The following is a 25,617-nucleotide window of genomic DNA, read 5'->3' on the forward strand; positions in this document are numbered from 1 at the left end:
TTATGTCTTACGCGTTTTTGAGTCTCCATCCTTGATTAGCATATCCCATGTTATCAGTCAGTATTTGTTGATTGAAGTAGTTGTGGTGTGGTCCTGATTCTCAACTCTCTCCACTCTTGCATTCCCTTTATGATCCTGAAATACAGCTTGTAGATGATATAGTTACCTACATATGTAATTTTTAAAAATTCTTAAAAATGCCTTACCTAGGACATAAAGGACCATTTTAAAGGAAGTACTTTAAAATAGCAGCACACGTATTTTGGTGTGTTAGTGCTCAGTGACATGACTAAGTAGTCACATCAGGTATGTGGTTAAGTAGACGCCGTCCGGGGCGCCTGGGTGGTACAGCGGTTAAGCATCTGCCTTCGGCTCAGGGCGTGATCCTGGCGTTATGGGATCGAGCCCCACATCAGGCTCCTCTGCTATGAGCCTGCTTCTTCCTCTTCCACTCCCTCTGCTCGTGTTCCCTCTCTCGCTGGCTGTCTCTATCTCTGTCAAATAAATAAATAAAATCTTAAAAAAAAAAAAAAGTAGACGCCGTCCTTTTGAATGGAACCACATTCCATGTACTCCAGAAACCAGGGCCAACCCTGAAGCACACTGTGTTCTGCGATGCTCCTTTTCGGATACTGCAGATGTGACGGATCTTGCTAGCAAGTTCTAGGTGAGGCTGTCCCAAATGACTACTGTCAGTTGCTGTGTGTTAGAATCATTTAGACTTGGGCGCTGGCCTGGGATGATCAGAATCCCAGGACCATACCTACCAGATTTATATTTGCCCAAGAAAAAAAAAATTCCGGAGCAAAACAGAGTAATAAGTGTATAAAAAATAAGTGTGTAAAAAACATAAAAGTACCAAAGGTAAGGATAGATAAATGCGGAGACTATATTTAAGCTCTGCCGTGTGCTGTGGACTCTGCCAGTTGCTGGAGCTCGTGAGGTATGTAAGTGGTGAAAAGACAGAAAATGACTGTAAAATGTGAGTGGTTATTCGTTCTACAGATGCATGTTTTTCAGGTACTATGCTAGGGCCACAGAGTCGCAGACAGCCCTGGTCCCTTTTCCTCGGGGAGCTTATGTTCTAGTGGAGAAGACAGACAAGTGAATCTAGCCAGTAATGGCCAATTGTCCTAAGTGTTATGAAGTAAACAAAAATGGGCCCAAATCAAGAACAGCAGGAGAGGGACTTACTTTACATAGGGTAAGTTGGGAAGCTTTCTCCGAGGAAATGATATTTAAACTGATTCCTAAAAAATGAGAAGCTAGTCATGTGAAGGGAGGGTCAAGAGCTTTCTAAGCAGAGTGAATAGCATATGCAAAGCCCTTGAAGAAGGAAAAATTTGCCTTTTGGGGGAAAAAAAAATGAAGGCCATTGTGACTGAAGCCTAGCCAAAGAGATGCAGAGGGTTAGAAGGTGTCAGAAAGGTGATAGGGGCCTCGTCATACAGGCCCAGGATTGAGGGCATTTGGACCTAATTCTAAGTGCAAAGCAAGGGAGTGACAGGTCTTAACATTTTAAAAAGATTGCTCCCGCTGTGATGAAGAGAATGGGTCAGAGGTAGAAAGAGTCAGAGTTCTTGGGGAGGGAGAGACCAAGAGAGAATGATGAGGTTGCGTAAGGGGGAGTGGAAGCATTTAAAGAAGTGACATTTACATTGGATCTTCAAAGAAATATGTGAACTGGGGTGTGGGAGAGCTGTGAGAAGACCAGCTGGGCAGAGGGAGCAGCAGGAGCAAAGGCAGGGAGCTGTGTGGTCCATCCTGAGAAAGCTGTAGAGATGGCGTAGCAGGGGTCTCCTACCAGAGCCTGCGTCCTCTTCACTGTTCTGAAATGCCATTTGTGGCATTTCACACATACTTTCATACATAATTTTTAAAAACAATTAAAATGCCCCTGCTGTAATATAGGAGAATTTAAGCAGAAATACGTGATTTAATGTGTAATTATTCAAGCCTGACTATACTAGAAGTTATAATGAACAAATCAGATGCTTGTACCTACATGTATCTACAAGGAAAGGTTCAATTTTGAAGAATTAAGATAAAATTCCATAGACTATTTCCAAAATTGTATATTTAACATCTTGAAATGAGGCTAAATAAGTATATTTGTATCTATCTATGTAGAGTCACCACTATGAGACAGTATAAGCACAGACTGATATTGGTGGGTATACTGCTGGCCGAGAAGCTATGAGTTTCAGTGCTGTTGGTGGTCTGGTTTTCAAAATGGTGAACAACTCCTAGTAAAGCTACAAAAACACAAAGTACAATCCTCCCTGGACTTACTTAGTAATTATATTTCAGAAAACTCAGTATATATTAAAACCATGCCAAAGATCCTTTGATGATATGTGAAATGGAGTTTGGAGTCCTACTCTCAGAGAATTAAAATCAAATTTTTCAGCAGTATGAAGATTGTGCAAGATATAGAACCTTTCTTTGTTGTGTTGAACTGCATCCCTAATGTCTATCCACTGAATACCAGTAGCACCCTCCTCCCACTTGGTATGACAAGAAGTGTGTGCGTGGTTTTTAACAGTACTGTCAAAGGACAATTATGTCCCTTAGTTTCCACATATAAAAATGGGTAAAATGGGTATATCTACCTTCAGTCTCATAAGGATTAAAAGAGATAATACACATAAAATGTTAGTATTGGGGTCTGGCCTACCATAAGAATTCAGTAACCGGGTAGTGATAACTTGTTAGCAATTGAAAATATGGGTGTAGTCATAAATAGGAAAGAAGTTAGGACTCGAGATAAGGCTTGGGAGTCATGTAGACAAGTTGATTTAAACATTGTAGAATGCCACACAGAAACGAAATAAGATTCAGTTTGAGAAGGATAAATGTAGGATCCCATGGCTTTTTCCTACAATTTATTAACAAGTCAAGGCTGAAGAGATATGGCTAGTATGGCTAGGCAACATATACCAAGCCAAGTTCATATACCAAGCCAAGATTAGTCATGGTGTAATTCAGTCATGTAAACAACAAAACACACACATACTCTGTCTGACAGTCCATGAATCCAAGAATGGTGTCGTGTCCAGGTCATGCAGTGCTGCAGTCCCATAGACAGGGTTTCATGTAGGCTGTGTCTGGGGTTGGGGAGTCAGGCTTAAGAATGCTGTTGACAAAGATGGTTGAGAAGATAGCAACTGGAGGGAAAAATTAATGCTACTGAGTTTACGTATAAAAAGAAAAGAAAAGGCATGATAGTTTTTCAGATAATGTAAAGACAGCAATTTTTGGCAGAAGAGAAAATAAACTTGTCTGTAGAAAGCAAATCTACAACCTTCTGTGAATTACATGAAAGCAGATATTTTGTAGTGAGCAGTTGTTAAAAAAATTTAACCAAGTAAATTCGAAGACCTCATTGGCTTTATTAAACAAGTCAGGCAGCCTTCCATCTAGCAAGTTGAGGAGAGCTACAAAATGGAAGGTTTTTATAGGAAGGAGGGTGGGGCAAGAAGTTATTAGCAAAGATAAAAAAAGGATTGGTTCAGGTAAGTTCGTCTTCCCTTAGTGGGAAGGGCATGGGGTTTTATCATGCAGATTACCTCAGCTCCCTTTGGGTGGGGTGGGGATGGAGATGGCCCATGTGACAGATTACCTCATTGGTGCTGACCAGAAAATTCCTGACCCACTAGTTAAGACTCCATTTCGGGGGGGGGGGGGGTTGAACTGCAGTTAAGTTAAATATTAAGCCCTGGTTTGGTGATACGGCCTAGCATAAGTGACTCCATCATCCGTCTGCACTTTTCTTTTTAACACAGTCAACCAGACACTTGATTGCTCTTTTCAGGGATGGTGTAGAATAAAATTTTATGGATATAGATGATTTCTAAAGACTTTTCCAACTGTTGAGGTGGGTGTGGGAACAGACTCTAGGGTAGATCACCCCACCAATTACCTTTATTAATTCCACTGTTTCCAGCAAGATTCAATGTAGATTCCTTCTGGGCCCACTTTGATTTCAGACATTTCACTATCTATAAGTAGCTGAACACAATTGGCAAGAAAGCCTCACCTCTCAAAGAGTCTGGGGTGGGGGCACAAAATAGGTAAACTAAATGCTATTTTCTGACAAATTTACTTTTTTTCAGGCTTTGGTTTTCCCAGCCAATTTGCAGCTGAATTTTAGGTAGTTTAGGTCACCCTGATCTAATCATTCCAAAGTAATTTTTCCTTTTCTGTCATTGCTGTCAGGGAAGCCTCTTCCAGTTTCTCATAGAACCCCTATCCCCTGTAGGAAAATCTTCCTTCTGTGATTCTTTCTGAAGCAGGGCCCTAGAACAGTTTCTCACATGGGGTCAGTCCATTGACTCCCTCAGTATATGTGAAATTGTGTATATGTGTGCATTTCTCTGAGGAGAGGGGTGTTGGCACTCATCAGAATCCCAAAGGGGTATTATCTATAAGATTAAGAATCACTTACACAAGCCTCTTCTTAGGTAAGCAAATCTCTGTTTTTTGTTTCTATATAGCATGTCTTTCAGCTGCCTTTAGTTAAATTCCAAACTGAGGTGTGGTGGATTGTTCAACAAGGGCCAGATTATTGGAGGCCTCTTCTAAGTTCCCCGCTCGGACCAAGAGCCTTTCCCTCCTGATCGTAGAGCACCCTCTGCTCACTTCTATGAAGAGCACTTGCCACGTTATGTGAGTTCATTTATGGGACCGTCTTCTGTTACTGGATTTGAGGGGTAGCCCTGCGTTGTGTTAGTTTTTGTATTCCAAACACTGAGCATCATACCAAGACCGGAACCATCTACCCGTAATAAGCCAACAGATTCTTCTTTCCCTCCCAGGCAACGAATGTTTTAAGTACTTAACTCTGAGCCAGGCATTGGGTTAGGCATTGGGAATACCTGCGTGGAGCTTATGGGCTCTGTCCAGAGGGACATGATCTTTGCCACTCCTTGGAGCGGCTGTGTGTGAGCCATATGCGAATGCATTTACAATAGTGCTGACCCTACGAAAACTTCCCCTTTGTAACAGACGTTGGTTATATGCACATAGTCCACTACTTTCCTTACTCAAAACAAAAATGAAAATGCTTTTTCTAGTGTTCCTCAAAACCACTTTGAGTGGTTTTCTCTTTGACTACAGCTGTTAATGGTTTGTCTCTTAAAATAGAAAATGTAGCTGGAAGATACTGATAAAAGAAGTGTCAGCATTTAGGCCCAGGTTCTGCACATAGAAGTGTTTTTTGGTTTATTTTATTTTTTAAACCTTGATAGGAAAAATTAATGATTTAAAAAAACAAATAGGGACGCCTGGGTGGCTCAGTCAGTTAAGCGTCTGCCTTCCGCTCAGGTCATGATCCAGGGTCCTGTGATGGAGCCCTGCCTCAGGCTCCTTGCTCAGCATGGAGTCTGCTTCTCCCTCTGTCCCTCCCCCTCCCCCTGCTCATGCTCTGTCTCTCTCGCTCTCTCTCATGAATAAAATCTTAAAAAAGAAAAGAAGAAAAGAAATAGAGGGGTACTTGGCTGGCTTAGTTGGAGGAGCATGTGACTCTTGATCTCGGGGTCATGAGTTCAAGCCCCACATGGTATAGAGATTACTTAAAGAAATAAAACTTTAAAAAAAAGCAGAAATAGAGGAAAACCTTTTTTTTTTTTTTTTTTTTTTTTTTAGATTTTATTTATTTGACAGAGACAGCCAGCGAGAGAGGGAACACAAGCAGGGGGAGTGGTACAGGAAGAAGCAGGCTCCCAGCCGAGCATGGAGCCCAATGTGGGGATCAATCCCAGGATGCTGGGATCACGCCCTGAGCTGAAGGCAGACGCTTAACAACTGAGCCACCCAGGCGCCCCAGAGGAAAACCTCTGTGTCTGGTTCATTAGTATGTTCTTTTTCTTTTCTAGCTTATACATACTATAATTTATGGATTTGAGTTTATGTCACACTACATTTATAGTTTTCCAGTTTTTATTTAAAAGCAGGAAGCCTGGGCACCTGGGTGGCTCCGTCAGTTAAGCGTCTGCCTTCAGCTCAGGTCATGATCTCAGGGTGGGGGGATCGAGCCCTGTATCAGGCTCCTTGCTCAGCATGGAGTCTGCTTCTCCCTCTCCCTCTGTCCTTCCCCCTGCTCGTGCTCACACACACACTCTCTCTCTCTCAAATGAATAAATAAAATCTTAAAAAAAAAAAAAAGGCAAGAAGCCCCTTATTCCAACCTAAACAAGAGCAGAGCAGTTTGTTGAAAGCAAGAGGCTTTGCTGCTACCCCCTGTCCTGTAAAGGGATGCCAGGGAGCCTGGTTTGAGAACTGCTGGACTAGATGGTATTTATGGGTCAGTAGTTGGCTAGGGCATGATTTGTCCACAGAACAAGGCATAAGGAGAGCCAAGTCGAGAGTACCGTGCTGTCTCTGTTTTAAAGTTCATTTCACTTAAGGAGTTCGTGATTATGGGGAGCATAGCAAGTCATCTATGGATATGTATTTCAAAAGATACGCAGTCCCTACCCGGAGGCTCTGATTTAGTAGGTGTGAAATAAGGCTCCAGTATCTATAGTTTTAAATAACTCCATTAACCTAGGAGAAGGCTTTTTTAATGCCCCTAGAGTGTAAAAAGTTAACACACTAGTTATACCTAGAAATATCTGCACTGCTTATAGAGAATATGGCTTTCTGGCTTCCTGAGTTGAACTTCAGAGACTTTTTTATTTTTATTCTTTTTTTACATCTTTTTAAGTTTTTATTTACATTCTAGTTAGTTGACATACAGTATAATATTAGTTGCAAGTGTACAACATAGTGATATAGTAATTCCGTAAATCACCAGATGCTCGTGCAAGTGCACTCCTTAATGAGTGACATTTTAACTTTTAGAATACATGACATAACATTCTGTTCATGTCATCAGAGACTTTTGGTAAAACTTCTGTTTCCATTGCTGTTTCCATTCTACTGTTCCTGCTGTCTGAAACACTCGTCCCCTAGATATATGCATAATTATGTCTGTTGTGTATTTTCTCTCTCCAGCCTCTAAAATGTAAGCTTCACTTGGGTGGGCATGTTTGTGTTTCTTATTCACTGATTCATCACAAGAGACGAGTCAGTAAATATTTGTTGAATAACTGCTAATGGTGAGGTACTTCAGGTATGGTAACGGTTTAAATGATTTCTTGGACTGCTCTGAAAGTTTAACCTCCTCCATCTATAGCCTTTTCTGTAAAAGAGTATTCCAAGTGCCAAAAAACAGACGTGCAAGTGAAAATGTGTAGCACTACCATACAGCACATTTGGTTGGTTCTTGACGGGCTGTAACTTTATTTTCAAAACAGGATGTGATATGGTCTGACTTTGGGTTTCCTGGAAGAAATGGACGGGAAAGTACGTTGTGGATTGGCTCCATGGGGGCCCATACACCCTGTCATCTGGACTCCTATGGTTGTAACTTAGTGTTCCAGGTACAAGGAAGGTAAGGCACAGGTGCATGCATGAGTGTGTGTGTGTGTGTGTGTGTGTGTGTGTGCTGCACAGGAAGAGGATCAGGCAGGTGCCAGACCCCAAGGTTTAGCCCCAGCCCCACCCTGTCAGCCTGCCTCATGACCAAGACGGATCTGTTAACCTACGGTTCAGTTTCCTCCTTTTTGAAGTAAGGAGAACAGTTCAAATGATGGTTTCCATGTGTGTCTCTCAATCATGATCAGGATTGCCTTCAGAAACCTGATCCTAGAGCTCCAGGATTCCACTCCCAGTTCAGCTAGATACTTGTCTGCTTAGCTCTGTTATGTAAGTCTGCATTTTTAGTTTTCAAAATTCTATTTAAAAGCAGGAAGACCCTTTCTTCAAATCTAAGTAAACAAGAGTGGAGCAATTTGTTGGAAGAAAGCCTTTGCTGCTACCTTCAGGACCCTGAGGAGATGCCAGGGGGCCTGGTTTGGGAACCACTGAATAAGATGGTATTTATGGCCCCTTTCAAGTCTAAATGTTAGTCTGTGCCTACATGTAGACACAATGCAGTATCTTATTACTTTAGGTAAGTTCTTCTCCATCTGTCTGTGAACCCTAAGATACATAGGGTAAGTCGGGCAATACTTTTGATAGTCCCTGGTTCCAGGATTTCCATGAGAGTTCATGAGTTTCTGCTGGTTGGAGGAGGTTCTCAGAAGGTTATATGTGTAGCCTTATTTTCTCCCAATTTGTGATGCTCAAGTCTCCTTTCCTGACCTTTTGGAACATTCACAGGACAGTACGGAGGGAAAAGCAGAAAGGCCATTTCCAAGTTCTCAGACCCTTTAGACATGAAAAGGATTATGAGTGGATCCAAAAGAAACAGTGAATAAGTATGTGAATAGATTTCACGGGTGAATTATTTTGAAAACTATAAAATGTATAAGGCAGTCCACTTCTGGATTCATTAAGTCCTTATCAAAGGGCCTAGGACGGTTCAGGTGCATTATTATGTGTTGTGGGTGCCACAGTGAATCAACTGTGCATGGTCCTTGCCCTTAAGGAGATAATAGTCTGAACCTTAAACTTGGTAAGGGAAGTATCATTGTAAGAGCTGCTTTCCACATGTTCTGAATTGGGAAAGAAATTCAGTTGGGAAAACATTACCAAAAAATACCTGGGTTCTTTCTGTGACATAAAATTAATATAACTTTATTTTAACTTTGTAACGAGCATATTTTCTGGTCTCATAAAGCTCTGGAATAGTAAAATCACTATTCAGTAAATCCTCATGGAGGAGGTACCATGTGTTACAGTAGGAATGGAGGTGAATGAGTAAGACACTTCTCTGCCCTGAGAGAGTTATAGTTCGAGGACTGGCGAGCCCACAGGCGGTGTGATAGAGGGCAGAATGAGCGTGCTCTTAGGGACGGTTTCTTAGAGCTGTGGGACTGGAAAGTAGGAGAGACGCTGTTCCTGTTGGAGAGGTTAAGGAAGATTTCAGAGAGGAGCTGCTGTTCGTGATGGGCTTTGAAGGATGGGTGAATGTTCAAGACACGGATGGGAGGAGCAGAGCCCTAGGAAAGCATGTGGTGTACAGAGAAAGAACTCTATGGAACACCTAGTGTAAGTTGTGCATTGGAAACAAAGGCAGGAAAGGGAGGTTAGAGCCAGAAGTTTACTTTTAGGCAAATAACCTCTTATTCTCTTTCAGCATGCAGGACAGTGAAACGTTTTTTGATCGGGGGATGGCATGGTGATTGACTGCCTTTTCTGATTAATAAGAGAAGGATGCATATGCAGTTGACCCTTGAGTAATGAGGGGGTTAGGGGTACCGACCCCCACACAGTTGAAAATCCACGTATAACTGTTGGCTCCCTAAAAACTTAACCACTAATAGCATACTGTTGCCTGGAAGCCTTACCAATAACATAAACAGTCGATTAACACGTATTTTATATGTTTTATGTATTATGTACTGTATTCTTACAGTAAAGTAAGTGAGAGGCTCCTAGATGGGCATAATTGGTTGAGTGTCTGACTCTTGGTTTCAGCTCAGGTCATGGTCTCAGGGTCATGGAATCCAGTCCCGCATCAGACTCAGTGCTCGGCCTGGAGTCTGCTCGAGATTCTTTTCCTCTCCCTCTTCTTCTGCCCGTCCCCCTGCTCACATGCTCACTCACTCTGTCTCTCAAATAAATAAATAAATAAAATCCTAAAACAAATAAGCTAGAGAAAAGAAAATGTTATTAAGAAAATCATGAGGAAGAGAAAATACATTGACAATACTGTTTTACTGTAAAAACACCTGCACATATGTGGACCCGTGCAGTTCAAACCCCATGTTGTTGAAGGGTTGACTGTATATTACATTTTAAGTGGAGCAAAACAAATTGTATGGGATTGTCATCTTTATGGCTAGTCCTGTAGGAATGCAGCCATGAGGCAGAGGTAGGAGCTGGAACCTGAAGAGGTCAGGAGCTCTGTGACCTGGTTCTGGGTCCACCACTAAGCACTAGTCCAGTGAATGACACGGAGCCAGCACTGGGTCCCTTTTCCACTACTTTGAAAGTAAAATTAGACCGATGATCTCTTAAGAGTTCTTCCAGCGCTGACATTCTAAACATAGTAAATGCCAAGAGTTCTCCCAAACTAGTCATAGCTACGCTGGAATGGAGCAGCTCTATCTCTAAGGCAAAATAAAACTTTAGTATCTGCTTCTTAGTTTGAAAATAGCAGCCAACTGGAAGACACACGTGGTCCCACTGTAACGGCAAGGGGTCACTAAAGAGCTTTAAGGCTTTTCTCAGAGCTGGTTCTCTTCCTCTCCCTGTCCCTGCCCTGTCCCTCTCTCTCTCTGCTTCCCCATCTGTGTATTTTTGTCTGTCTTCCTTTTTCACACTTCTCCCTTCTTTGCCTCGATATCCCCCCTCTGTTGACTTGGAGTATGGGTGTGTCTAGTGTCTTGTGATTTAAGATTTATCACCTCCATTTTCGCAAAAATTTTAAGTGGCTAAAACATTTTGTAGTTTTCTCTTTTTGAAAATTCCAATATTACACCACTTTTTAGTTGGTGGCATCATTTGTGCATTTCTCTTCCTTATGGATTAACTTAACACAGGTTAACTTAAGACATTTACATCCCAAACGGGGAGGAGTCTGGGAACTGTTTGGCGGGTAGCAGTATGGTTGGCTGCTCTGTAGAAAATAAGAATACAGATATCTGAAAGGGAGGGATTATTTAGGGTAGCTCTAGAATCAGGGACAGAATTGACTTAAGAGGAGGTAGACTTTGATTTGGGATAAGAAAGAATGATCTGAAGGGGCACCTGCACCCCAGTGTTTATAGCAGCAATGTCTACAATAGCCAAATTATAGATAGAGCCCAGATGTCCGTCAACAGATGAATGGATAAAGAAGATGTGGTATATATGTACAATGGAATACTACTCAGCCATTAAAGAAAATGAAATCTTGCCATTTGCGACAACATGGATAGAACTAGAGGGTATTATGCTAAGCGAAATAAGTCAGTCAGATAAAGACAATTATCATATGATCTCACTGATACGTGGAATTTAAGAAACAAAACAGAGGATCATAGGGGAAGGGAGGGAAAAATAAAATAAGACGAAATTCGAGAGGAGAGACAAACCGTAAGAGACTCTGAACTGCAGGAAACAAACTGAGGGTTTCTGGAGGGGAGGAGAGGAGGGGGATGGCATAACTGGGTGATGGACATTAAGGAGGGCATGTGATATAATGAGTACTGGGTGTTACATGCAACAGATGAATAACTGTACGTTAGCAACTAATGATACAGTCTGCGTTAACTAGCTTGGTAACTAATTCATATCTTATTTTTTTAATTAGGAAAAGATGGCATCTCTTTCCTCCTGAAGACACTCCTTTCCTTTATCCGACTAGAATCCCTTACGAAGAATCTAGTATATTCAGTAAAATCAATGTTGTCAATCCTGATTTAAAACGTTTTCCTCAGTTCTGCAAAGCTCGAAGACATATGGTTACGCTAAACCCAGGACAGGTAACGGGGGCCTTAAAACATTGATGACCTGTCAGTACATGCCCCAGCTATAACTTCTTTCATGTCCTTATACCACATGCCTCCCCACCAATACAAATGAGAATGATTTTCTTCCCTGCTGCTCTCTGCTGTTAGAAGCCTTCAGACACAAAATTCTCAACTTCACAGGTCATGGAACTATGGGAAGAGGGAATATAGCTCTTTCTACTGGTACAGAGGAGAATGACTTTGGAGGAAAACAAGAACTCACAGTCATTTTTTAAAAAATAGATTTTATTTATTTATTTGAGAGAGAGTGCTAGAGAAAGCACGAGCCGGTTGGGGGGAGCAGCAGGGGAAGGGAGACAAGCAGACTCCCTGCTGAGCAGGGAGCCCAGACACAGCCAGACCCCAGGACCCTGAAATCATGACCCGAGCCAAAGACAGACACCTGACTGACTGAGCCACCCAGGCGCCCTGTACAGTCATTTTTAATAATGTTAAGAGAAAGTGTCAGGGTTGGGGCGCCTGGCGGCTCAGCTGTTAAGCTTCTGCCTTCAGCTCAGGTCATGATCCCAGGGATTGAGCCCCGCATCGGGCTCCCTGTTCTGCGAGAAGCCTGCTTCTCCCTCTCACACTCCCCCTGCTTGTGTTCCCTCTCTCGCTGTCTCTCTGTCAAATAAATAAATAAAATCTTAAAAAAAAAAAGTGTCGAGGCATGGGCACTTGAGCACCTCTGGAACATCTATTCGCAGTTAATATCTTTTCAACTTTACTAGAACCCAGACACGTAAGTGCAGTGGGAATGCATCCAAGTGGCGGGAGAACAAAGGCAGAATGAACCGAGAATGATTTGCTTTACGCAAGCATGGATGTTCCCTTTATAAAGGACTGTCTCCGAAACATTGTCCAGTGGGGAAAATCACCTCTACAACACTGGCACGTGCCGTCTGGTAGTTTATTAACGATATGAAAGGCTTTCTTAGTCTCTTTAGGAGGTTTTATTCCCCCAGCGATTCCTCTCCCCTACCTGTTTTCCTTCCTTTGCCCCCTTCTCACTGCCTCGTTTCCCGTTCCTCCACACGTGAGTGCTCCAACGCCAATAATTTGACTTGAGCAACTTCAGCCTGTTAGCGGTCACTCCCCAGGCACCTGTCCCCCGGCCTCTGACAACCCCTCATCTATTTTACGTCTCTGTAGATTTACCTAATCCGGACGTTTCACTTACGTGCGGGCGTACAAGTGACTTTCCGGGGCCGCCTTCTTTCACATAGCGTAATCCTGCGGAATGTTACCAGTACTTCAGTCCTTTTTATGGCTGAACGTATTTCATTGTGATGCGTAGACATTTTGCTCATCCATTCATCAGTTGATAGACATTTGGGTTGTTTCTACTTTTTGGCTATTATGAAGAATGTTGCCATAGACAGTGGAGTACCAGTTTTTTCAGTTCCCTTGGTTATATACCTAGCAGTGAAATTGCTGGGTTCTGTGGTAACTCTACGTTTAATTTTTTGAGGAATTGCCCAGCTGTTTTCCATAACAGCTACACCATTTGACATTCCCATGAAGGAATGTGTGAAGTTCTGATTTCTTTGCCTCCTCACCAACCCTTGTTATTTTCCATTATTCCTGTTATTATCATAGCCATTCTAATGGGTGTGACATGCTTGGTAATTCATTTTTTCTTCTATTTTAATAGCCAGATTTGAATGTGCGGTTCTGTCTGTCGTATCAGTGTTCCTTACGTCCTGCTCGTTCTTTAATCTACCAACAGCTGGCTCCCTCTCTTAGCCTTGTATTGAAATTATCATCTGATGGGACATATATGACCTCCTCATGATGAAATGCAGTAGCCCTTTTTAGGGCTCAGTTTTCCTAAAAGGTGCGCTCTTCCCATCTCCTAGCTCCACCTTGCTCATAGCAAGTGCCACCCGTTTTCTAAATCTGAGGCCTCAAAAGCTTTGGATCATCCCATCTGCTCTGCTCAAACTTCCATGGGTACTAATCTCGTACTGAGTCTGGACAAATGCACTCCTTCTTGACTCTGGCTGTTGCTTTTGTTTACTATGCCTTGCTGTTTAGATCTTCACATTTAATAGTTGGACCACTGTAAGAATTTTCTGTCCTTCCCAGACTCTCCCATAATGTTGCCATTTTAACCATCCCCCTACTAAAAATTTCTTAGTGGGGCACCTGCGTCCTTCAGTCAGTTAAGCATCTGACTCTTGATTTCAGCTCAGGTTGTGATCTCAGGGTTGTGAGATGGAGCCCTGCATCAGGCTTCGCGCGGAGCATGGAGTCTGCTTAAGATTCTGTCTCTTCCTCTGCCCCCCACCCTCTCCCTCTCAAAAAATAAAAAATTCTTAGCAACTCCTTAATGCTTACAGAATAAAATACAGATACTTTATTCTGAATTCAGGGCCCTCCACTGGCCCTAACCTAACTCTCCCACTTTATCTCCCGTTACCCCATCTGCAACAGTAAGACCGACCTACTTGCTGTCCCTTAACAGTCCCACCCGCCTTGCCAGCACTACCTCTTCCTCCTGGCATGTCCTCATTCTTTGCTCTGTCTGCATTCTCTCCTAACCCTGGTTCAGACCACACTTCATCCACACCAGGCTGCCCCTGCCCTCCCTGGTTCATGCTGTGTCTCCCACCTCTGAGGTTCCCCAGCAGTGTCTGCTCCTCTGAGTCACCACTTTCTCAGTGCCCCCTTTCTACGTACTGTTTCTTCATTGGCTAGACTTTACGCTGTGAGAAGACAGAAGTGACTTCCTCTAGGTTTACCTATGCCCTTTCTCAGAATGCATTCAACTATTTTTCAGTAGAAAGGAGGAAAAGCTAGAATCTCAGAGTCCTTTACTAAGAGTTAAAAGGCAGGCAGAGCAGGTCCAGGATTAAGGAGAGTAGAAGGTGGAGAAACTGTCAGTAGCCTTTGCAGAACATGTGAACTTGTTGGTTAAAAAAATAAATAAAGAGATTGTGGGGTTTTTCTTTTCTTGTTTCCCTTTCCAACAGCAGTATTGCTATAAATTCATATGTATTCCTAGCATTTTCAATTAGGGTCTGATTCTGACATGAAAACAAAATGTGCTGTTCTTGTGCTAACTTACTTTTTGTTTGCTTTTCAGGTTCTGTTTGTTCCCAGACACTGGTGGCATTACGTAGAATCCACTGATCCTGTCACTGTCAGTATAAACTCATGGATTGAGCTGGTACTTTTTTTTTTTTTTTTTAAATAAATGTAATCCCTGCTTGTAAGATATATGTAGCCTATCTGTAAAACTTGGTGATTAATTTTAACCAACACTCTAGTATTACTTTGGTTCGTTATGCCATAATTTGTGTATTCAATGCCCCGTTAAGGGGTGTTTAGATTGGAATTAGGATTTTCAGTGATGCACCATTCTCTTTCTTTTAAGAGCACACGTTGGGCCCTGATGTTGGTGTGCAGGGTCTTTTCCCTTAGCTAGTGTCATTAGGAGAATGGGGTCGGGCCTGTCTGGATCTGCTGTGTATGTCCCACATTGCCAGTCCTGTCCACGCCCAGATGGACTGGAGATAACTGCTTCTTGGTTCAGAGCCCTTGTTACTAATTGCACAATTCTCAGTCCTGGCTTATGGCTGCCCAGTGAGGCTCAATGAGGCTTTCATTGCACCTGTGCCTCTTCAGTCAGAGGCTCTGATGGCATCTCTGCTGTCCTGTACCCAAAGCCTGATTGCATCTCTATTCTCTCCTCGGCTGCTGCCTCCTCCCCTTGGGCTTTCCTCGTCCTTTGGTCATGGGGTGGCTTTGGCATAGGTGGAGTGTCGGGGAGACTGTAACAGGAAGCTGCACTGTCAGGGCTTAGCGAAGAGGTGTAGCCCTCGGGGGTTAAGTGAGATCAGTGGACTCAGTGACTCAGTTAGTTATTTAGCTGCTGGTAGCATGCCGAATTGTAGTTGGAGCAAATGTGAACATACAGTCCGGTCCCAGTCCAAAGTCACGTCTACAATAGTCCTGGCGGTGCTTCGCTTCTCAAGGTAGCTCTCTTCCTTGTTAGACAGTGGAGCTCTCACCTGCCTGCTTGTCACTGTACCCATTATTTCTGAAACTATACCGATTTTTTTTTCTTTTTGAAATATTTGACGATACCTGCTATGTGTCCCTTTAAACTTTTCTTTCCCAGGCTCAAAACCTCTGGTTTCTTTAATGATGTTTTTTATATGACTTTTTTTCCCCCCGGACTATTCACCATTTTGGTCATAGACTTTGGAACCAGGCAGGTTTAAGTTACAGGTCTGTGCCTTTGTTAGCTGTCTAACCTGGATGATCAGTTCATCTCGTCAAGCCTAGGTCTCCTCACTTGCAGAACAGGGATTATAATTGCACCCACCCCAGTGGCATCTAATCCAGTGCCAGGCACATGAGACGTGTTTAAGAACAGAAACTGCTATGAGGAGGAAGAACTATCATGTCAAGAGTGGCCTCTTCATGTATGAATACCAGGGGCCTCAGTTCATGAGATATAAGGTCTCTACGTCACATGACTTAGGTCCTCAGTTTCTTCAGTGCTGCTTGTAATACTGCATTAGCTTTTGTAGGAATCTTGTCTTGCTTTGGGTTCGTACTCAGCTCGAGAATATCCCTGCTTTCTTCCCTATGGTCAGCTGCCGTGTCAGGTTGCCCTCCATCGTGAAGCTGTAAAGCTGGTTCTTTAACCCACATCCCGCACTTCGCACCCTCTCTTAGCTGTCATCATGTTCATTGGAGTGAGTATTCCAGCCTGCCAAGGTCATTTTGAGTTTGATTCTCTTCTGTGCTTTTAGTAAACTCCTTCAAGCGGGCCTGTGCCCTTTTCATACGTCTTCGTTTGTCTTGGGATGTATCCTTGCTTTCTAGTACAAGAAGATACCCCAGGATTGCCTTGGACTTTCCCTGCCTCCAGCTTGGAGGGCGATAATTTCTCCAAGTGGTCATGGTTCCTTTTAGTGGGAATGGTATTTAGAAACTGAGACTGGGGCTCTAAGGCTCTTGTTTGTTACTGTTGGCATGTCGCTGTTTCCAGAACTTTAAATGATAAAGCTAGAATATGAGATAGATAGATAGATAGATAGATAGATAGATAGATATGGATATATTTATAGTTCTAATTCAAGGTTAATATTATAGATTTTTTTCCTTATTTGTTTCTGTATTTTTATCTTTTCTCTTACACTGAAAGTCCATATCAGTCCTAACAGTAACATCTACTATTTGCTATATTCTCCCATATATATATATATATCTATATATATATTTTTCCCCCCCTTGGAGAGGAGGGCAGAGGAAGAGAGAGAATCTTAAGCAGGCTCCATGCCCAGCATGGAGCCTGATGCGGGGCTCCATCTCACAACCCCACGATCATGACCTGAGCCAAAATCAAGAGTTGGACACTTAACCAACTGAGCCAACCAGGTGCCCCACCCGTATATTTTTTAAGATGTCAAATTTACAATTTCAAAATTCTAATATTATTATTACTAATCATAAAAAGTGTAAGATTTCTTTTTGATCCTTTTTATCATTAGACTGTATCCCACCAAGGGGCTACAAAGTACTGTGCTCAGAAATCATTGTGGGGGCGCCTGGGTGGCTCAGTCGTTAAGCGTCTGCCTTTGGCTCAGGGCGTGATCCCGGCGTTCTGGGATCGAGCCCCACATCAGGCTCCTCTGCTGGGAGCCTGCTTCTTCCTCTCCCACTCCCCCTGCTTGTGTTCCCTCTCTTGCTGGCTGTGTCTCTCTCTGTCAAATAAATAAATAAAATCTTAAAAAAAAAAAAGAGATCATTGTGAAGGGATTGTTTTCACTTGTGGTTATGTTACTAATTTTAGGTAGGTTTGTTTCCGTTTGTTTTCAGCACTTGGTTTTACTTTTTTCCTATTTTGACCTCATTTAATATTTGAATATGTAAAACCTTTAACCTGTTAAAATGATACTAAAAGTATCCTTTATATAGAGAAGTCTCCTTTTCATCTCTGTCCCCTCCACTCCATCCGTCTCTCCTCCCTACCTCCCACCACAGGGCTCTGTTTTTATCCATTTAGTTCATCATTCCATTGTGTTTTCTTTGTAACATCTATGTAAATAGTTAAGTAAATAAATATATTTATGTATGACTTTATATGTGAATAAGAATATAAACTTTTATATATTTGTTTCATATGCTTATTCATACATAATCGTTCATATTTCCTCTCCTTTCTTAACACAGAAAGTAATAAACTACTATTCTGCACCCTGGTTTTTTCACATCACAATGCTATGCTGAACTTGACAAATAATAGTACAGAGAAATTTTCACTTTCTTTCCAACAGCTGTGTAGTTGGAACCCCATATAGTGGGGTGCACCATCATTTATTCCCTGGCTCCCGTGTGGATGGACATTTGCGTTATTTCCAGTCTTTCGTAATTAGAGATAATGCCAGTGAATAACCTTGTGTGTATGTTGTTTTATATTTGCTGGAAGAGTGTCTTTGGGGAGAGTCTTAAAAGTGAGTTAGCCAAAACATGAGGTAAATGTCTCTTTTAATTTGGTTAGGCTTTGCCAAATTCCACTTCACAGTGATGGTGCCATTTTGCGTTTCCATCAGTAGCATACGAATGTGCTTTTTTGCTCCACAGCCTCACCAACAGGATGTGTTGTTGAACTTTATTGCTTCTGATTTTTGAATCATAGCTAGAAAAACCTTCCCCTCTTCAGGTCATAATGGAACTCACCCATGTTTTCTCGTAGTTTGGATTGTTTCATTCTTGAATCTTCAGGTCTCTTATCCAGTTAGAGGTTTTTACTACTGTGTAGTGTAAGGTTGAGATCTATTTTTATCTTTTACCAAATGACAATAGAATTGTCAGGGACATCATTGATTTTAAAGTCTGTCTTTTCGGTGGTGATTTGACATATTGCCTTAATCATATACCAGATATCTAACTGTACTTGGGGTCTGTTTCTTCAACTGGCCTTTCTTCACACTCTTTCAACACTTCCACCCTGTTTTATGAAGAGAGGTCTTATAGGATGTTTTTAGTATCTATAGGGTCAGAAACCTTTTCTTTTGCAGTGTTTTCCTGGCTCTTCTTGAATTTGTCTTTTTGTATGATCTTTAGAATCAATTCATCTAGCTTCAGGGAAAGAATGATTGATATTTTTATTCCATATATATTAAATTTTATATAAGCTGTATGGTGTCGAATTGTCCTCTCCAAGAATGAGATACCTTTCTTTTTGTCCAAGTCTAGTTGTCTTTGTTCCAGGAGTGTTTTAAAGTTTTCCTCACATTGGATTTGCACATTTCTTTTAAAGGTTTATTCCTGACTGCCCTGGTAAGTGAGGTGAGGGTCTTCTCTTCCATTATATCATCTGAGTGGATATTGTTTGTGTATATGAAGGATATTGATTTTTGTGTTAATTTGAATTATTTTCTTGAGTGTAGTGATTTTTTATTGACTTTCTTGGGTTTTCAGGTTTCTCTCAGATTATCTGAAAATTAAGATACTTTTACCTCTTCCTTTCCAATTTGTTTTCCTGTATCTTATTTTCCTTTGTCTAATTACACTAGCTAATACCTCTAAATTGATAATAAATAATAATGGAGATAGTGGGCGTCCTTGTCTTTTTCAGATTTTAGACAGAATTCTCTAGTGATTTTTCTTTAAGTAAAATGCTGAATTTGTGGGTAAATTGTATATCTATCATGTTAAGTATCTGTCAATTCATTGCTTTTTTTTTTAATCCAGAAAAGGTGTTAAATTTTATTGAATGCCTTTTAAGCATTGGTGGAGATGATCATATAATATTCCTCTTTAGTAAATATCTGGGATTGGAGTAAATTAAATCAATGGATATCCTAGTGTTGATTGAGCCATCCTTAATTTCTGGAACAAATCCTACTTGGTTGTGATGTATTCTTTCTTAATGTACTATAGAATATCATTTGTTCATATTTTATTTAGATTTGAATTTACCTGGCCTCAAGAGTCTGAAAGCCTTCACTATGGTCTTTTCAGAAGCTTGTTACATACCATTTATTCAGCTGTCTCTCAGAGAATTTTCCGAAGGATTGGTGTCGTTGAGTATAAACAAGTTATGAGGTAGTACTTACAAGTTTGGTACCAAAGGACTTGATGCTGACTTAAAGTGGATGATTTCTGTCCTTCACCAAACCAGGACTCTCATTTCTTCTTTAACTTCTGCGTATGTCACAGTTTGAAGACCATTCATTCGTCCTTGAAAAACTGGCATGCAGTCTAGGAGCTGAGTAATTGCATCTTCCTCTGTCATGTGTTGCTTTTACCCTTGTCTCTTCAAGCACTGAACCATATTTTTTTCTTGTTGCCAAATTTAACTCCAAAAACCCTTAGGTTTTAAAACCGACCATATTCAGTACGGTAACTCAAGCTAAATGCTGACTCTGGTATTCTTGTCACAAGTCACATAGATTTGGGGTTCAGGTGGTACAACATTCATTTCTTCTCCGTTTCTCTGTTAAAGTGGTGCAGATTCTATTTTAATATACTCCAGAGAATAAAGTGTATTCCCAATTCTTCTCAATTGTGCCTTTTTTAAGTGCCGTTTCTCTTAGTATTCTTCCTTATTCTTTTAGTATTGAAATGTATTTATTTTATTGGTATTTTTTCCAAACTTAAAAAAAAGTTTGTTAATTTTTAAATGCTTTCCTCTTGCTCTAATAATTTTCCCATTATTATGTCCTTCATTGTATGTATACCTAAAAATAATATGTATGTAACATATTTGTAGTGGTGTAATTTTACTCATCCCTCCACTCCTCTCCTTTCTGGATAAAAGTGTGTGGGAGGTACGGCCTTCCAGTTATGGAATGAATAAGTCACAGGGATGAAAGGTACAGCATGGAGAATATAGCCAGTGGTATTGCAGGAATGTTGTATGGTGACAGGTGATAGCTATGCTTGTGAGCCCAGCATAGTGTCTAGAGCTGTTTTATCCTGATGCTGTACACCTGAAACATGTAACATTGTGCATTGATTATACTTCAATTAAAAAAAAATTTCTTAGAGGTTTTGAGAGCTTCTAGGAGTTTTACTTCTTTAAAATTTTACTAGCTTTGGGGCGCCTGGGTGGCACAGCGGTTAAGCGTCTGCATTCGGCTCAGGGCGTGATCCCGGCGTTATGGGATCGAGCCCCACGTCGGGCTCCTCTGCTGTGAGCCTGCTTCTTCCTCTCCCACTGCCCCTGCTTGTGTTCCCTCTCTCGCTGGCTGTCTCTCTCTCTGTCAAATAAATAAATAAAATCTTTAAAAAAAAAAAAGATCAAAAACATCATATAAAAAAATAAAATAAAATAAAATGTTACTAGCTTTAAACAAATGCAGCTTTTTAAAAGCCTGTAAAGAAGCAAATGGACTATAGGGGCACCTGGGTGGCACAGCGGTTAAGCGTCTGCCTTCGGCTCAGGGCGTGATCCCGGCGTTATGGGATCGAGCCCCACATCAGGCTCCTCCGCTGTGAGCCTGCTTCTTCCTCTCCCACTCCCCCTGCTTGTGTTCCCTCTCTAGCTGGCTGTCTCTATCTCTGTCGAATAAATAAATAAAATCTTTAAAAAAAAAAAAAAAGAAGAAGCAAATGGACTATAATAGAACTATTTTAGGATCCCAAATAAATGCATTTGAATACTCTGTGGAAAAACAATAAAGTGTACAGTTCAGAAATTATATGTATATTCAGGAATTATGCAATCATACTATAATCAATTTTAGAACATTTTCACTAACCTAAAAAGAAACCCCCTGTATATGAGTAGTTGCTCTGCCATTTTCCTCTGTAGCCACAGGCGATCACCAGCCTATTTTCTGTCTCTATAGATTTGCCAATTCTGGAATCCTATAATATGTGGTCTTTTGTGGCCAGCATTCTTCACTCAACATTATATGTTTTCAGGATTCAGCATATATCAGTACTTGATTCCTTTTTGTGGCTGAATAATATTCCATTGAATGGATATACCACATTTTGTTTATCTACTCATTGGCTGGGGACATGTGGGTTTTGTCTACTTTTTGCAATTATGAATAATGCTATTATTAACATTCATGTACAAGTTTTTATGTGAACGTATATTTTCATTTTCTTGTGTGTTCATCTAGGAGTGCAATTTCTGGATCATATGGGATAATAATGGATCATAAAGACAGGTCAGGAGGCTGGAAACTCAGACAAGAGTTGAAGTTGCAGTCTGGAGTCTGAAATCTGTAGGATGGCTGGCAGACTAGAAACCCACTCACTCAGGATTTCTATTAGAATCGTTTTTGGTTTTTTTTTTTTAAGATTTTATTTATTTATTTGACAGAGAGAGAGACAGCCAGCGAGAGAGGGAACACAAGCAGAGGGAGTGGGAGAGGAGAAAGCAGGCTCCCAGCAGAGCAGGGAGCCCGATGCGGGACTCGATCCCAGGACCCTGGGATCACGCCCTGAGCCGAAGGCAGACACTTAACGACTGAGCCACCCAAGCGCCCCTCTATTAGAATCTTGAGGTAGAATCCCCTCTTCTCTAGGAAACCTTAGTTTTTGCTTTTAAGGCCTTCACCTGAGGTCCACCTTCATTATTGAGGATAATCTTCTTTACTTAAAGTCAACTGATTGTACAGGTTAATCGCATCTACAAAGTATTTTCACAGCAACATTTAGACTAGGGTTTGACCAAACAACCAGCCTAACCAAATTGACTAATAAAATTAACCATCACATATGGCAACTCTGTGTTTAGCCTTTTGAGGAACTGCCAGGCTATTTCCAAAGCCATTTACATTCTTACCAGCAATGTGTGAATATTCTGATTTCTCCACATCCTTACCAACACTTGTTATTATCTCTTTTTATGATGGCCATACTAGGGTGAAGTGGTGTCTTACTGTGGGGATTTCATTCCTTTTCACTGCGGTACGCTACGCTCTTGGATTAATGTATCCAGATTTATTGGTTCTCTGTTTTGTTGATGGATAATTGAGTTATTTCCAATTTTTTGCCTTTATAAATAGAATATTCTTGTACACATGTGCAAGAGTTTCTCTAAAGAATATGTGTTTCTCTAGGATTAGAATGCTGGTCTCTCAAGTTTACAAGATAATGTCAACATATTTTCCAAATGGCCCTACCGATTTGCACTCCCACCATCAGTAGTCTGTCAATGCACATTTCTCTACCACTTGGAATTATCAGACTCTTTTTTGCCAGTTTCATCAGTTTCTCAATTTGCATTGCCTGATTATTCATGAGGTTAAGCATATTTCCATGTTTATTAGTCATGTGGTTGCTCTTTTTTTTTTGAAATGCTGTCCTCGTGTCTTTTGCTCATTTTTAAAAAATTGGATCATTTGTCTTGTGTGTGGATTCTTTATTATTCTGGAGATTAACCTTGTATCAGTTTTATGTGCTACAGACATCTGGTTTGGTTTTTTTCCTCTTGTGGCCTTTTGATGAACAGAAGTTGTTGATTTTATTTTATCTATTTTTTTTTAAAGATTTTATTTATTTATTTGACACAGAGAGAGGGAACACAGAGGCTGTGTGAGAGGAAGAAGCTGACTCCCCGCTGAGCAGGAAGCCTGATGCAGGGCTCGATCCCAGGACCCCGGGATCGTGACCTGAGCCGAAGGCAGACACTTAATAGCTGAGCCACCCAGGCACCCCAAGAAGTTGTTGATTTTAATGTAATTTATCACTAATGCTCTAGTTTATGCTTATTGTATCTTTAAAAAAACATATTTGGATTTTTAGCCATTTCATTCTTGTGGCCAAGCATATTTATTATAATTTTTCTTCCATTCCTCAATTAGCTTATCGAATTCTATAGGTATTATATAGTATATAGTGCTTTTAAAAAAAAATTTAAACATGTCAACAAATGGAAAAGATTGGAAGAAACATCACAAGGTAGTTCATACTTAAGGCCTGTGTCTTCCAGACAGGATAATACTTCAGTGTGGTCGGTGAAATATCCCACAGCTCTTCTAGATGGCAGGTGCTAGTGAATACATAAAAGTTGTGATCTTCCAACAACATATTCATTCCTTCTCTAATGAAGTTTATATTAATAAGAGAATAAGACACACAATTAATAGAGACTCTACTGCGCTTTAAGCCATGAGACATAGAGACAAATGAAAACAATGTGCTTTTTTAATCTTGACTCAGGAAGAGGACCACCAGGCCCGGGTAGAAGAGGCAATCACACGCATGATTGTGTGTGCCCTGAAGACTGCAGAGGACCCACACAATACCGGAGCTTGGTTAAATCCGACCGAGGTGGGCCACTTGTGGTGTTCATCATGGCAGTTAGTTTCTTGGGATCAGTCAACCCTGGCTGGAACATTTGTTTTCTAATTTATGTAAGTGCGTATATCCGTTCTACAGTGTTTTTCTTTTTCCTTAGGTTGAGGAAACATCCCATGAAGTCAATTGTCGCTACTTAAATAGAGCCGTTTCTGCCCTTTTGGATCATTACAGAACATCTAAGGTAGCAGAAATCCAAGCACTGAGAACAAGTAGAGAGGGCGTGAAAAAGGAGGGATCAGATGTGCACGATCGCACGGAGGTGGAACAAACAGGTGGCCAGGACTTAGTCTTCGGAACAGGAAAACAGGAGGCAGCAAGTCCCTTTGGCCCTGATCTAGTTCCTGTAATACTGAGTTCTGAAGAACTACCCTCAGAGAGAGGAGGTAGATTTGAAGGTGATGGTAAAGACTTTGTTGGCAAAGATGGAGAACACTCTGGAAAATTGCATTGTACCAAGAGGCAACGAATGATGAGTAAAAGTGAGGATGCAATTGTGGAACCAATTGCTTCAAATAGTAGTATGGCTCCTTCTCAAACATTCATTTCTACAGATGACCTGCTAGACTGCTTGGTGAATCCACAAGTAACCAGGATAGTGGCACAACTTCTGATACAAGGAAGAAGTTTGTGGTTCTAACGAAATGACTTTTAAAACAGTACTTTAAAAATATTTTTTAAGTAGTATGATTGTTAAATAAAAGATGGAAGAACAAAAAGTTAAATTGCACATGCTTGTAAATGCTCTGGTTCTTACCTAATTGTGTTTCAGTCTCTTGCCCCCTTCATTCATGAACATTGCTCTTTGGCCCAGCTGGCTCTTTATTAGTTGTTAGGCCTTCTTTCTTAAGTGACTTTGCCTTTCCTCTCCCATCTGATCCTTTTAGCCGATCTCAAATGTAAGCCCCAGATGTTCTCAACAGAAAGTAATCTCTTGAGCAGTCTCAAGCAGAGGTCGGCCTGCTGCTTGTCTTCGTAAATGACGTTTTAACTGGAGCACAGCCAGGCCATTCGTTGCACGTTGTCGATGGCAGCTTTAGAGTTAACAGTGTCAGAGTTGAGCGGTGACTAAGACAGTGTGGGACGCAAGGCTGAAAATACTGTCTCTCCCCTTAGAGCAAAAGCCTCATGCATCCGTCGGGTGGCTTCTTGCCTTGATCTGAAGGGATCACACTTGTGACACCTGCAGAATTCTCACTGGCTAACCCCTGTCATCCAGAGCACCATACCAATCATGGAAAAAGTAGGTAGGGGTCAGTATAAGGCCTCCTTATGGAGGAACTGGGACATCTAGGAACCCTGGTGCTGGGAAGGAAAAGCACCGAATGTTACTGGCTCCTGCAATGGACTAAAGGTTTGGTCTAGTGAAATTGAGCCTGGTCTCATTACATTTGCAAGAAGATCTGGGGATAATTATTACCATTACTGTCAAAGTAAGAATTTAGAAATTAGAAAAGCATATGGATCTCTGAGTAACCATTTGTCAAACATATATAACAAAAGGTAAGCAAAGTAATCTTTTAAGATGAACTGACTACTGGCTCCATCCTTGTCAGTTTTCAGACTCAGGGTATCAGTACATCCAAAGAAAGTATATGCCTTCTAGCAGTGAGGGAGGTGTTATATGAACTTGCCCAGGAAAAGAAGGGTCTGGAGGAAACCCGTCTGTAGCGCTTCCTACCACTTGACCACTATATACCTGTTTGTTTGGTTTACCTGTTTATTTGATTATTGCTTATCTGCCCCAACCAGAACGTCACTCCATGGGGTGTGGACTTTGTTTCGATTATTCACAGAGCCTTGATCAGAGTGGCCAGCTTATGGTAGGGGCTTGTTAAATATTTGGCTGAGT

At 41.2% G+C, this 25,617-nt stretch overlaps 1 protein-coding gene across 2 annotated transcripts in view; it reads left to right on the forward strand.

Annotated features, from left to right (window-relative positions):
- Window positions 1-24,495, forward strand: part of HSPBAP1 (HSPB1 associated protein 1) — a 58,396-nt gene extending 33,901 nt beyond the window's left edge. For both annotated transcript variants that reach the window (XM_026494860.4, XM_057306511.1), the window contains 5 exons: window positions 7,299-7,435; window positions 11,285-11,456; window positions 14,572-14,655; window positions 23,628-23,738; window positions 23,866-24,495. In XM_026494860.4, coding sequence (XP_026350645.1) covers window positions 7,299-7,435; window positions 11,285-11,456; window positions 14,572-14,655; window positions 23,628-23,738; window positions 23,866-24,405 — 1,044 coding nt within the window. In that variant the 3' untranslated portion in view covers window positions 24,406-24,495. The remainder of the gene's footprint in view (window positions 1-7,298; window positions 7,436-11,284; window positions 11,457-14,571; window positions 14,656-23,627; window positions 23,739-23,865) is intronic.
- Window positions 24,496-25,617: the final 1,122 nt, after the last annotated feature.

The sequence above is a fragment of the Ursus arctos genome, unplaced genomic scaffold, assembly GCF_023065955.2.
Source record: "Ursus arctos isolate Adak ecotype North America unplaced genomic scaffold, UrsArc2.0 scaffold_4, whole genome shotgun sequence".
In the NCBI taxonomy this organism is placed as follows: domain Eukaryota; kingdom Metazoa; phylum Chordata; class Mammalia; order Carnivora; family Ursidae; genus Ursus; species Ursus arctos.